The following is a 12245-nucleotide window of genomic DNA, read 5'->3' as shown; positions in this document are numbered from 1 at the left end:
TAAAAATTTTATGTTATTTGAGACCTATTTTAAAACTCAATTCCAATTTGAAAGTTTTTTGAGACAAGATTATAAAATTATGAGTCGATTCAAGTTTTTAACACTAAATTGAGTTAAAAAATCAAAATTTTCAATTGGAACTCATCCTAATTTTCATTATCCATGTGAGTTCATGCTAGGGAGGGGGCATGAATTAGGTTGGGTCGGATTTTTGGCTAACTCAATCTGTCCCAAAAATATAACATCTTCACTCGAAACCCGACTTAACTCGAGATTAGGGTGATTTTATCTGACCCGACCCGTATTTTGAGATACAATTCGACATGACCTGAAACAAATATATTTAATAAAAATATTAATTTTATTCTATAAAATAGGGATCTAATTAAAAATAATATAAAGAGGTATAATTATATTATTTTTTGGATCAGATATTTTTCACTTTAAAACTAAATCCAATCCAAAATTTATTTTAAAAAAAACTCAACTCATTTAAATCAGATCGGATTCGAGTCCCCAGCCCTAATTCATGCAGCGGTATCTAAGAACTAGAAGTAGGATGAATTTGATTAACGGTGATAGTGTGATGATGTTTGCTTGGGCGGATTGGCTACTCAAATGGTAGTGGAAAATTTTTGAAAATGACATCACCACTGCTTTGCTTGTTGGGTTCGAGGTAAGGATTTAAACAACGATCCGTTATCAAAATAGTAATCATTATATAATGTTAATGATATCATTTAAAATTATTATTTTATGATCTTGATAACTGTCAATTATACTAAATACGACACAATCGAAAACATGATCGCAATTTTAATATAAGTTCTGATTCTGCGTTTGGTGGTTCTAAGTTTCCTGAAATAAATTCAATGTAGGGCTTTGCCTGCTTCGTAATGTTTTCGTAAGGTTGCGTTAGGTCAAGTAAAAGGATGTCTTTAAGGTCTTACTTGAACCGAAAAATACATATATTTATGTTCCTAATTAATAAAGTACTCAACTTTATTCGTTTTACAGATTTTGTATTGCTCAGTTTTTAAAATAAACTGATGTTTGGATAGAACAGGACGATATGCTATTCCACTGATGCAATAATTTGAAATATGGATAGTCATATATTCTATATGAATTTGATAGATTTTAATTTAATCTGATGATATCAAGTGTTTTTCTATATCCTAATTCGGGTTGATTGGTTTTATGAATAATGAGGTTGGATTTAAATTTATGATAAACAAGAATCCGACTTAACTGGAAAAAATAGTATAATTGTCTTTTGTATATTTAGAAATGATTGTAATAATATTTTTTTATAATTTTTCAATTAAATTATTATTTTATCTAATCATATATATATTTTTACGTCAAATCAAATCGAATATAAATTTTTACTTTAAAGATTAGATCGAATTTTAAATTACACAGAAATTCTTTAGACCCGATACACATAGATTTAAAAATATATTTCTAAACTAAATTTAAATGAATTGAAAACTTTACTCGATTTGATTTGACCAATGATTTTTTTTTAGTTTAAATCATGTCTATTAAATTTAGGAAAAATTATATTTAATAGATTTTAATCTATTATGATAAGATTATTTTAGGTTAGTTTTTTTACTTTAAATTTGAATTTAATTCGATTTGATTATATATCATAAAAGAATTTGATCCATCTTAAACTTAAATTTAAAATAATCAACTCGATCGAATTAAAACTTATCGAATTTAGATTAAATGATCATCTCTAATATATATATATATATATGATATGGCATTTAATGGCATGGTTTAAACATTTTCCCATTTTTTAATTTTTAAAATAAAAGTTAAAATCATTCAATAGATGTATAAATATTTTTTTAAATAAAAGCAAATAGTAATACTAAAATCCGAACATTGCGGTTCAGTGTTCATACTCTTACTCACACCAACTGTAATCACGTTACAATTTTTTACCTAGAAAATGGAAAATTCTACAATACATGCTATGTACCATTAATTTTAAAGGTAAACTTTTTCAATGGTCATTAAACTATAATAAAATATTCATTTTGATAATTGAATTTTAAAAGTTACAGAATATTTCATTCAATCAATCTATCAATTGTATTACACAATGAATATCACATCTTTAATTATCATTAAAAGGATAACTTAACATATTAAATTAATAAAAAAATCTCATTCAACCCTCAATTATAAACTAAATTTTATTTTGATATTTTTCAATATTTTGAAATAATAATAATTATATATATATATATATATATATATATAAATTCATGATTCATTTTTAAAATTATAAAAGTATTTTTTTTTAAAAAATTATAACTTTATAATTAGTCTTTTAATTCATAAAATTATAATTATTTTTTTAAATATGAATTTATTAATTCTCAAATTTTCTTATAATTAATTTTTTATTTAATTGTGGTTACATTTGAAAATTTATAGTTTTATAATTTTTGAAATCCAATAACTTTGGTTATAAAAATTAAATATTTTTTATTAAACAACGTGATTCAATTATTTAACTTTTTAGTAGTTTTAAATATAATTTTAAAAATATATTTAAAATTTCAAAAATAAATTTTGAAAAACCATATATTTAAAAATATTTTTCTACTTTTTTGAATTATTACTTAAAATTATTGAAAAATATCAAAAACAAAATTTTAGTCACAATTGATGGAGCAAATGAGATTTTTTATTTATTTAATATGTCACATTAGCTTTTAACGATAGTCAAGTGTTAATATTTTTTTAATAAAATCTAAAAGTTAATATTTATTTTATAATTTTTTTTAAAAATTGAATGACCAAATATATCATTTTATCATAGTTTAATGACTATTTATAAATTTATATTAATACATATTAATGTATTGCGTTTGCTGTAGATTCATCCAAAAATTATAAAAAAAAACCAGACGTTTAGAGAGAGAGACAGAGAGACCACGCGCTCATGCCGACCACGCTGCTTACACAAAAATTATTGAAATAAATATCAAGGGACACGTGTCGAAATCACATGGCAGCTCCACTATCAATCCGCAAGCTCACGATGCAAAGCAACTCGGGTAACAGGTTTGTTTTTCTTAGGGTAAAATATACAAATGGTCCCCAAATATAGCATGTTATTCTTTTGAGTTCTCTGATTATTAAAAGTTATAAAATTGTCCCTCAATTATTCATATGTTTTATACTCGTCTTTTTTGTTAAAAAAATCGACTATCGTCTAAGTTGGACGTTAACCCTACTTATCAGGATATGATAAAATCATATTTTAATAATATCTATTAGCACCACTATTATTTTTAAGTAATGGTTCAACAATATAATGTAAAAGGATTGTAGATCTATAAAATACAACTCAAACAGTTTTTGAATCATATTTTATCATATCTCAATCAATATGTTAACGTCCAGCTAAGACGAACGCTATTTTTTAACAAAAAATGACGAGTTTGTAGCATATGAATAGTCAATTATCCATTTTATAACTTTTAATAATAAGGGAACTCAATAAAGTAACACCCTTTAATTAATGGATTATTTTATAATTTTAAATAGTTAAAAGATCCATCAAAATAAAATCCTAGGATCGAGGACCCTTTCTTTACTTTATCCTTTTTTTTATAAAGGGCAATATGTTTGCAAATAAAGTAATTGGTGGACATTTATATAAATAATTTATTTAATAAAATTCCAATATTTAAAATTAATTTAATTTGAGATATGGGTTTTAATATATAAACATACTGGTTTTTAATATTATTTATATAATCAATATTCTCCTAAAATTATTTATAAAAATGATGATTATTTTTGTCATCCTACGTTATATCTCAGTTAATAGATGCTTCAATTTATATAAAAAATGCATTTGGCCAACATACTTTTTAGAATTTGAATAAAATGGTTTTTTTCATATCATTATTTTGTGAAGGAGGTGAAATCTATATTAATAGAGAGATAAATTATCATATCTTGCGTGGAAAAAATGGGTTAAAATTATTGTGTCAACTGCTGTTAAACTTTTTTAAAGTTAATAGTGATTATTGTCCACTTTTATTTGATTATTCTTTTTATTTTTGTTGTTATTCTGATTTTAAGGTTTCACTTTAATTAATCCGGATCGATTCATGTCGTATATTTGATTTTGGTGTGTGAGTATCCTAACAGTGATTTTCTACATGTACAAAAACTTGATATCAAAACCTTACTTAAGCGATATCAAAGTGTTTATTATTTAAACTAACCTTATTGACTGATTTAATTATTTTTTCACCATAAGGATACAACGAAAAAGAAATTAAAATGAAAAAAACAAAAATATTATTTTGAAAAAACACAATTACATTTCCCAAACCTTTATTAATTATGATATATCTATGTGTAAAAATTGAATTTTATGTTTGTAAAGCTAAAAAAAGTTAAAGATTTTCTAAATCATAGATAAAAATTTAAAATTTCAAAACTAAAGGTAAAAATGAACTAGAACACAAAGTTATGATTTTATTTTTTAAAATTTTGCAGTATACTTATAATTTAAATAATAACTATTTCATTTAAATAATTTTTTAAATTCTTAAAAGGTGTGATTGATCAAACACTTTTTTGTGAAAATCAAAATTCTATTTTATATTCATTAATTAGAATATTATATATGATAAATGTGCGTCATGTCAAACTTACAAAATATATTATTGATAGAATATATCTTTGTTATATGTGAAAAATAAAATATTTTGATCTATGATATTTGAATGGTGTTACTTTCATAAATAATTTAAAAAGATATATATATATATATATATATATATATATATCTAATAATATAAAAATATGTACGAATCATTTATAAATTAAATTAAAAATTCAATGTTAATAAGAACTAAAATGATATAAATTTGATTAATATATCTTCTAATATTCTCATAATTAAACCATGTTAATAAAAAGATAATTGTTAATATATGAGTTTTTATCATCATAATGTTACTTTAATATAATCATCAATATATCAAATAATAATTATTAACAAAAAATTAAATATAAAGTTTACATATGAGAATCAATCTTATTTTCTAAAATCAAAATAAGAATTCAAATTGAACTCGAAGCCTTCACTATTCAAGTACAGTATACTTCCTCTTCTTTTCCTTTTTATTAGTTTTTTATTTTCTATTCTTAGCTGTGATGTTGCCACGTTGCCCTACGACTTCTGCTATTTTTATTAATTTATTTCATTTTATTAGCAATTTTCGTGATTCTCTGTCTCTTCCCCCCCCCCCTGTCTCCTATAAATAGCACGCGACCTTTTCCCCACTGCCCTTATTTGTTCTGTGGCCTAACATCTCTGCTCTATTTCTTTCTCTATCTTGTTTCTCCGTGCTTTTTTTAGGCTTTTCCCCCTCATTTTTTATATCGTTCTATGTTCTTGGTTTAGTACCGACTCCAACAGTTCCTCAACGCAGCTGTACAGTTCAAATCAAAGGTATGAGCACTTCTCTGTTTTGTTTTTAATTTGTAGTGCTGTTTTCCTCCATGATTTCAGTTTCCAAACAACGCCTTTTTCAAGATTTCCTCAGTTTCTTCCTCGATTTGAATCATTTCCTAACAAAATTTTATTTTTGTAATTTTAAGCTGATTTGTTCTGTATGAATTACTTCTCTAAGCTGCGTTAGATTTTTAATATTTTTTACGGCTCCAAATTGCAGTTAGATCTATTTATATATTTGTTTGGCTTCTGTAGATCTAGCGATCTATAACTGATTTACAGTAATTGTGGAAATTTAACCCTAGAAAGAAAACTGCAACAAGTCTACGATTAAATTTTCGGTTTCTATTGAAGATGATGTGTGATTGAACTTATTTTTATGTTAAATAGGGATATCGAATTTCAGTTAAAAAAGGTCGAAGGAACAAATGATGCAGCAGTATGCGATCCAACGAACCGCTACTGGAAGTAACCGTGAGGATTTGCAGAGCTCCTTTTCAGTTATGGTTACGGATTGGAGAGAGACCGTGGTCTGCCCGAAACCACGTCGTTTGGGCCTCCTAAACAACTCTTTCAACGACCACCCTGTTAGGTCCCTCAGATGGCAAATTAGGTAATTTCCTCTAATTCCATGACCGCCTTCAATATTTGGCCAATTTTTCCTTTTTTTTTAAACAGAAATAGTTACAATTTTTTTTTGTTGATTTTCAGCCATCAAACCGAGCTATGTGATTCAAAAGCAGGGAGTGATATTTTGGATATGATTCTTACAAAGGTACCCTTCTTTTATCTTGATTAAATTGACGAACTAAGAAAAGGTTGACTTAATGGGACTTGTTTTAAGGAAACGGTAAAATATTCCTTGATTATAGAATGAATAAATAAATAAATAAATAAATCTTTAGCTTTGGAACAATGGCGACGTCTCGATGCAAGTATTTTGTTTGTGGGGGGACCATTTAAAATATAACCGTTAGTTAATGTACCAACTAAAGAAATTCTAGAAGAATATTGTATTGATTTTCCAAATTTCATCCGCGAGAAGAACCGCTAATCTGCTGATTGGTTTTGGAATTTAGCAGGGTGGTTGTAGAGCGGAACAAGTAGCGTCGTCGCCCCCATTTTTTTGTGGGTCGCCGCCGAGTAGAGTAGATAACCCATTAATTCAAGATGCTCGATTTGGGGACGACAAGGTCCTCACCCCACTGTCAGAGATGCCTATGTCAGGCGTTCCCTCATCGTCTCCGGCATCCTCTTCAAGGAAAGGAGGCTGCATCCGAGGGAATTTTGTTAACAAACCGGCAGTGAGAATTGAGGGGTTCGATTGCCGAGACAATGATCACCGGATTTGCAGCATCCCGGCGTTGGCCTAGAACCCGATTCAACTTGCAAAGAGTACATAGACATGAAAGAAGAGAGAATTTTGAAGTCTTTTAAGTGAGACCAAAAAGAGGAAAGAGAAAATGCAAAGAGCTCTTTCTTTAGTGTAAATATATGGTTAAAGGAAAGGGATTCTTTGTATGTAATCAAAACGATGTCGTCTTGTAAGCATATGAGTTCATTTAAAAGGAATAAGGGGGTAGCGTCGCTTAGAAGGTGGCTTGAGGTCGATTGTTTTTTGGTTTCTTTTTGTTAGGAGTCTGAAGTCGAGAAAGAAATTTGTACAAAAAATGAAGTTGTAATCGAGTCATTAACTAAATAGGGTATATATAGACCAAAAAATTGTTGATATCCTTTTCATGTTTGTGCTTTTGATGGAATCCCATAAAGGCAGTTTGCTTAAGAATCACGCCAGTGCCTGACAGAATCCCTGATACTGAAACGGTGAATGTCAGTATTCTCAGAAGATTGGGGGACCAAAGCCAACTTTTATTATGCTGTTGTCAACTGTGAATAAGGACGAAGCAATCTGAGAAATGGAGTAGGAAAATGTCAAAGCTCTTGTTAGTAATAACAAATCCTACAATCAAACACCTCAAGTCCGCTCATGTGATCTGCTTTTTCTTTTCTTTCCACCAGACGGCCATCATGGCACATGATGCTCTCTCTCACCTAGCATATCATTGTGTTGGGGCTCTATAGCCTTTTGTTTTTCTCTCTCTCCTTACGAGACTTTAGCATTGAACATTCGAAATGAAATTAGATTTTTCCCTTCTTTTTAATTTAATGATTAGAACTTGAAAATAACGTAAACTCGATAACAAATATGTAAAATTTCTTCAGATATTTTAGTCGTGGTTACATATATTATGAGCTGTTTGAGAAACTACAAAACTGAGGTGAGTTCAATGTCTCGAACGCACCGGCGCTTTCCCTACTCTGGATGAGATTTTATCTCTACTTCATCCTTTTCTTCCCTCCTAAAACACATCTATTTATATATTTTTTATTCAATATCTTAATCATCTATAATCTTTTAAATATGTAGCAATTGTGCTTTAACAATATTTCAACCCACATTTATTAGTACGAGTATTCACGGTTCAGTTTTTCAATGAAAGATAAATCAAATTATATTATCTGATTTCTTTTAAATAAAATCGAAAATCAAAAGACTTAAAAATTATAAATTTCGATTCAATTCAATTTTATAATCTATGATTATTCATTATTTTCAAATTTAATATTAAAAAAATAACTTCAAGCTTAAATTGAGTACAAACATGTAAATTTAAATGTACAAAAAATAATATTATTAATTTTCAGATTTTATTTATTAATATTTGTCTTATAACATATTCAAATAAATTTGATTTAAATCATTATTTCCATTTTTTAATTCGATTTAATATAAAATAAATGATTTTATATAAAAAATAAAACTGAATCAAATTACAAAATTAAATGTTTAAATTTAATTAAAACTAAATCATAAAATAAAAACCTGAAATCGGATTTAACTACATAATATTAATTAAATCAGCTTTTTTTTCTCTCAATTTTATGACTCAACCCTAATTCCTGGAGATCAACCGACTTTAGAAAGACAAGGGGAACATTTCTACGACCAACATTATCTATTTTAAAATCAACAGTGTCATAAATCAGCATTGGTAGTCTAAGCAGGCTCTTACTTATATATAAGCTCCTACACATGCACGTCTCAAAGTTAAGGTTTGTAAACAATAACAATTAAATGCATTTAGTTTTCGGGGTTTGTAAAGTATATATATATATATTTTTAATTTTATCATGTAATTAGCTTACCCTTATTCCCATATGTAACGGGATAAGGGGAGGTAGGATAGTAGGCTGTCCACAACGCCAGGTTAGAGCAGCTTCTGTAGGAGACCTCATAATTTATGAAATGCCCACCGTGGGACTCGATCCCACGATTCGAAGGTTAAGAGCCTTGTGCTCTACCAACTGAGCTAAACAGACAATTCTAATTTTATCATTTAAATTTAATTTAAAACTTTTAACTAAATAATTTAATATTCTAAAAGATTAATTATAATATTATATTATACATAGATTTCAATTTAAATCAATTTTTTATTAAGCTAAAGGTGATTACAAAGTAGAATCTGTTCTAAGTACTCTTAACCATTTAACAATGAACGTTCAATCACCGTTGCAATCATTGGTGCTCGAACCCGTGACCTCTAGAAACAACAACAATTCCTTTAACCACTAAGATAAGTTTGTTCGTGCATCAAAATTTCTAATTATATAAAAAATTTATATTTATATAATGTTTTATAATTTTTAATATTATATAGTAAATTAAAAACATTTAAAATTATAAAATATATTTATTATATTATCTTTAAATAATATATTTTTAAGAAAAATTATTAACAGGAATATAAAAGAGTTAAAACAATTGATGGGAAGAAAATTTTTACAAAAAGTCAATCAAATGATCAATTTAACAAAAGAATAAATTTGATGTTAATAATTGATATTAAAGTTACATAGATAGTTTATGGTGTTACTGAAACATGCAATTTGGATTTGATAAAAAATAAATTTAAATTAAAGATGAAATTGAAGAAATAAAAAAGTTGAATGTACATATATGTTTTACAATGGTTTAAGAGTGTGTAGTTTAAATTTTATTAAAAATACTTATAATTATAGAGGAATTGAAAAGAAAATTAAAGAAATAAAAGACTAAGTTATAGAATAAACAAATTCATTTTTTTATTTTTTGAATAAATATATTTAATTAAATTAAACTTTAAAATTCAAATATAGATTAACTCAAATAACTGAAATTAAAAAAGAACAATCTTTTCATAATAAAATTGATTTTTTAACTCAATTCATTACCAACCCTCTAAGTAATTATAAGTAATTTTATTATGATATAGTCTAATTTTAGGTTACTATCGAAAAGTTATATTATAGAGGTTTAGGATTTATAACTAAAAATAAAATATAAAATAATATTTTTAGTTGCAATCTAAAATGTTACGAAAAATATAATATTTTTATTTTAACTTAAAATATTATTATATCTAATTTAAAATGTTACGTTATTGATAGAATTTTTATTTTTGTCGTTTTTTAATCTTGTATTAAGAAATTGTATTTTAAAAATTCCAGAATGCCATGTATAATATCAAATTGAATCTTGAAAATTCTGAGAACATGTGCTCACACAGAGAGTTCAATGAACGGGGTCTAGATTGTTAAATACAGGTCCTTGATAGATGAAATTACGTCGGCAACGGTAGATTTTGTCAGTAAACGTGTCCCCCCTTCTGCACCAAGAGGCAAACACATTCGCATGTGATGATGATGTGTACGATACCAACTCACGCAACAAAACTGCCGCTCTACTATTTCCAAAACAAACACACTCTTCTCCATCATCTCTCTCACCTATAAATATATCATCTTTCTGATTTTTTCATTTCACAGAAACCAAATATCAACAAGATGAAGAGGCAACGAAGTAGCAATATAGAAGGTGCCGCCGCCTTGTTGAAGGAGGTTGGGAAAGATGAAGGGAAAACGAAGGTCAAGAGAGCTGTGGAAGAAGCGAAGGAAAATGATGGGAAGAGTGATATTAATGGTAATGGAGGAGGAGAGGTGGCGTTAGAGAATTGCTGTGAGGAATTGGAGTGGTCAAGTGGTGGTGGTGCGGTGGATGAACTGATGCCGTGGGGGTGTTTCTGGTCGCCGTTCTGGGATGTTGATTACGTTGACCTGGCTTCCGGTGAGTTCTTCAGCGATGTTTGGGATGATGATATTTGGAACTTGAAGACCATCGTGGAGATACCTAAGCCATTAGAGCAAGCAGGAAGATAGAGAGAAGCTGACAGAGTTAATCTAATTTTATTTTTATATATTTTGAAATAATATTTAAATGTGTTCCAATTTATGTTCTCCTAATAATTATAATATCAATAAAAAATTAATACTTATTAAGAGGTTTGAATAATAAAAATAAATGTTTTTTTTAATCTTCGATTCGAGTACATAAAAATACAGGTTCTATATAAAATATAGTTCATACATGAGAAGATATTTTAATCTAAATATCTTATATCTAAGAATCTTATATGTGAAAGATTAGGGATATGAACTATAAGAAGATATTTTAATCTAAATATATTATATCTAAGAATCTTATATGTGAAAGATTAGGGATTGAATATCCACGCCCCAAAGTGGTATATATATGAAGGTGTAAGGATATGCAGGGCCGCATTACTATCACCCTCGGACGAAGCGGCCGGGTATTTGTTTTTGTTCATTTTTTCCTCTTAGCTTCAAATCGTTTTTGTTGCAGTAATTAGAGATGTTAGTATAGAATTATTTGTTTGGTTCCTGATAAAGTGTAGGTAATAAACTTGAAATCAGCCGGAAAAGTTTCCTTTGAACAAATTGTATTCAGTTCAACTTTGAACGATTTAGTTTAGCATGGTAGGATTTACTTATTTGTTCTTTAAATTATTTAAGTTGCTGTAGTTCCTTTTTGAGTGTGTGTTCGTCTGTTGTGAATCTGAACTTTAATCTGACTATGTTGCATTAGGTTCTGAAGAGGTCTGGAGCTGCTGTTGCAGAATACGGCTATCGGATAGAGCAAAATCGCAACTGATAATTTGAGAAAATAAAAATGAAGATAAAAGAGACACAAAATTTACGTGGAATACCCCTGAATAATATAGGGTAAAAACCACGGGCAACGGTAGAAGAATTTCACTATGAGAAAATAAGAATTACAACTTCTCTCAATCGACCAAGGAGAAAACAATGATAATTCTCTCTTGATAAAAAGGAGAAAACAACTCTCAAGAAATTCTCTATATTATTTCTAGTATTGGAAGAAAGCTAGAATACTTTGGGATGATTTTGAAGTTAAATGAGCTAGGGTATTTATAGTTGACACTTAAGGACTAATTTGTAAATACCCTAAAATATAATGACTAAATGTGTAGTTGTACCTTGCTAATTTTCAACCATTTTAGCAGCCCAATTTGAACCAAAATAGCAGCCGGCTGCTGCCACTTAAATTGACAATTATTTTCAACAATCTCCCACTTGAAGATTTGATTGGAACAATCATATCTTCACACCATTCTTTTTACCTTGCACCATCATGTTGCTTACGTCTCTGACAGGCCACAAGAGGATCGACACCAAGTAAATTTATCAGCGTTGATCGCCTTCGTCATGAAATCTTCTATGTTGTCTTTGGTATGGATCTTTTGCATATCTACTGTCCCTTCTTCCACCTTTTCACGAATGAAATGGTACTGAACTTGTATGTGCTTTGTCCTTGAAT

The 12245-nt window shown here is 28.0% G+C and overlaps 1 protein-coding gene across 3 annotated transcripts; it reads left to right on the top strand.

The window, feature by feature from the left end:
* Nucleotides 1–5360: 5360 nt before the first annotated feature.
* LOC120151115 lies at nt 5361–6881 on the top strand. Of its 3 annotated transcripts, none has more exons than XM_039163659.1 (4): nt 5361–5503; nt 5897–6119; nt 6218–6281; nt 6586–6881. In XM_039163659.1, the coding sequence occupies exons 2-4, from the start codon at nt 5935–5937 to the stop codon at nt 6877–6879; spliced, it is 543 nt and encodes a 180-aa protein (XP_039019590.1). In that variant the 5' UTR covers nt 5361–5503; nt 5897–5934; the 3' UTR covers nt 6880–6881. The 3 variants fall into 3 exon arrangements, with proteins under 3 accessions (XP_039019590.1, XP_039019592.1, XP_039019591.1); XM_039163661.1 differs by having other exon boundaries at nt 5364–5503; nt 6589–6881; XM_039163660.1 differs by lacking the exon at nt 5361–5503 and having other exon boundaries at nt 5672–6119.
* The last annotated feature ends 5364 nt before the right edge of the window (nt 6882–12245 follow it).

Source organism: Hibiscus syriacus, unplaced genomic scaffold (genome assembly GCF_006381635.1).
Source record: "Hibiscus syriacus cultivar Baekdansim isolate YM2019G1 unplaced genomic scaffold, ASM638163v2 tig00111027_pilon, whole genome shotgun sequence".
NCBI lineage: Eukaryota > Viridiplantae > Streptophyta > Magnoliopsida > Malvales > Malvaceae > Hibiscus > Hibiscus syriacus.
The sequence above is the reverse complement of the archived record's forward strand: the minus strand, read 5'-3'. Positions and strand labels throughout refer to the sequence as shown.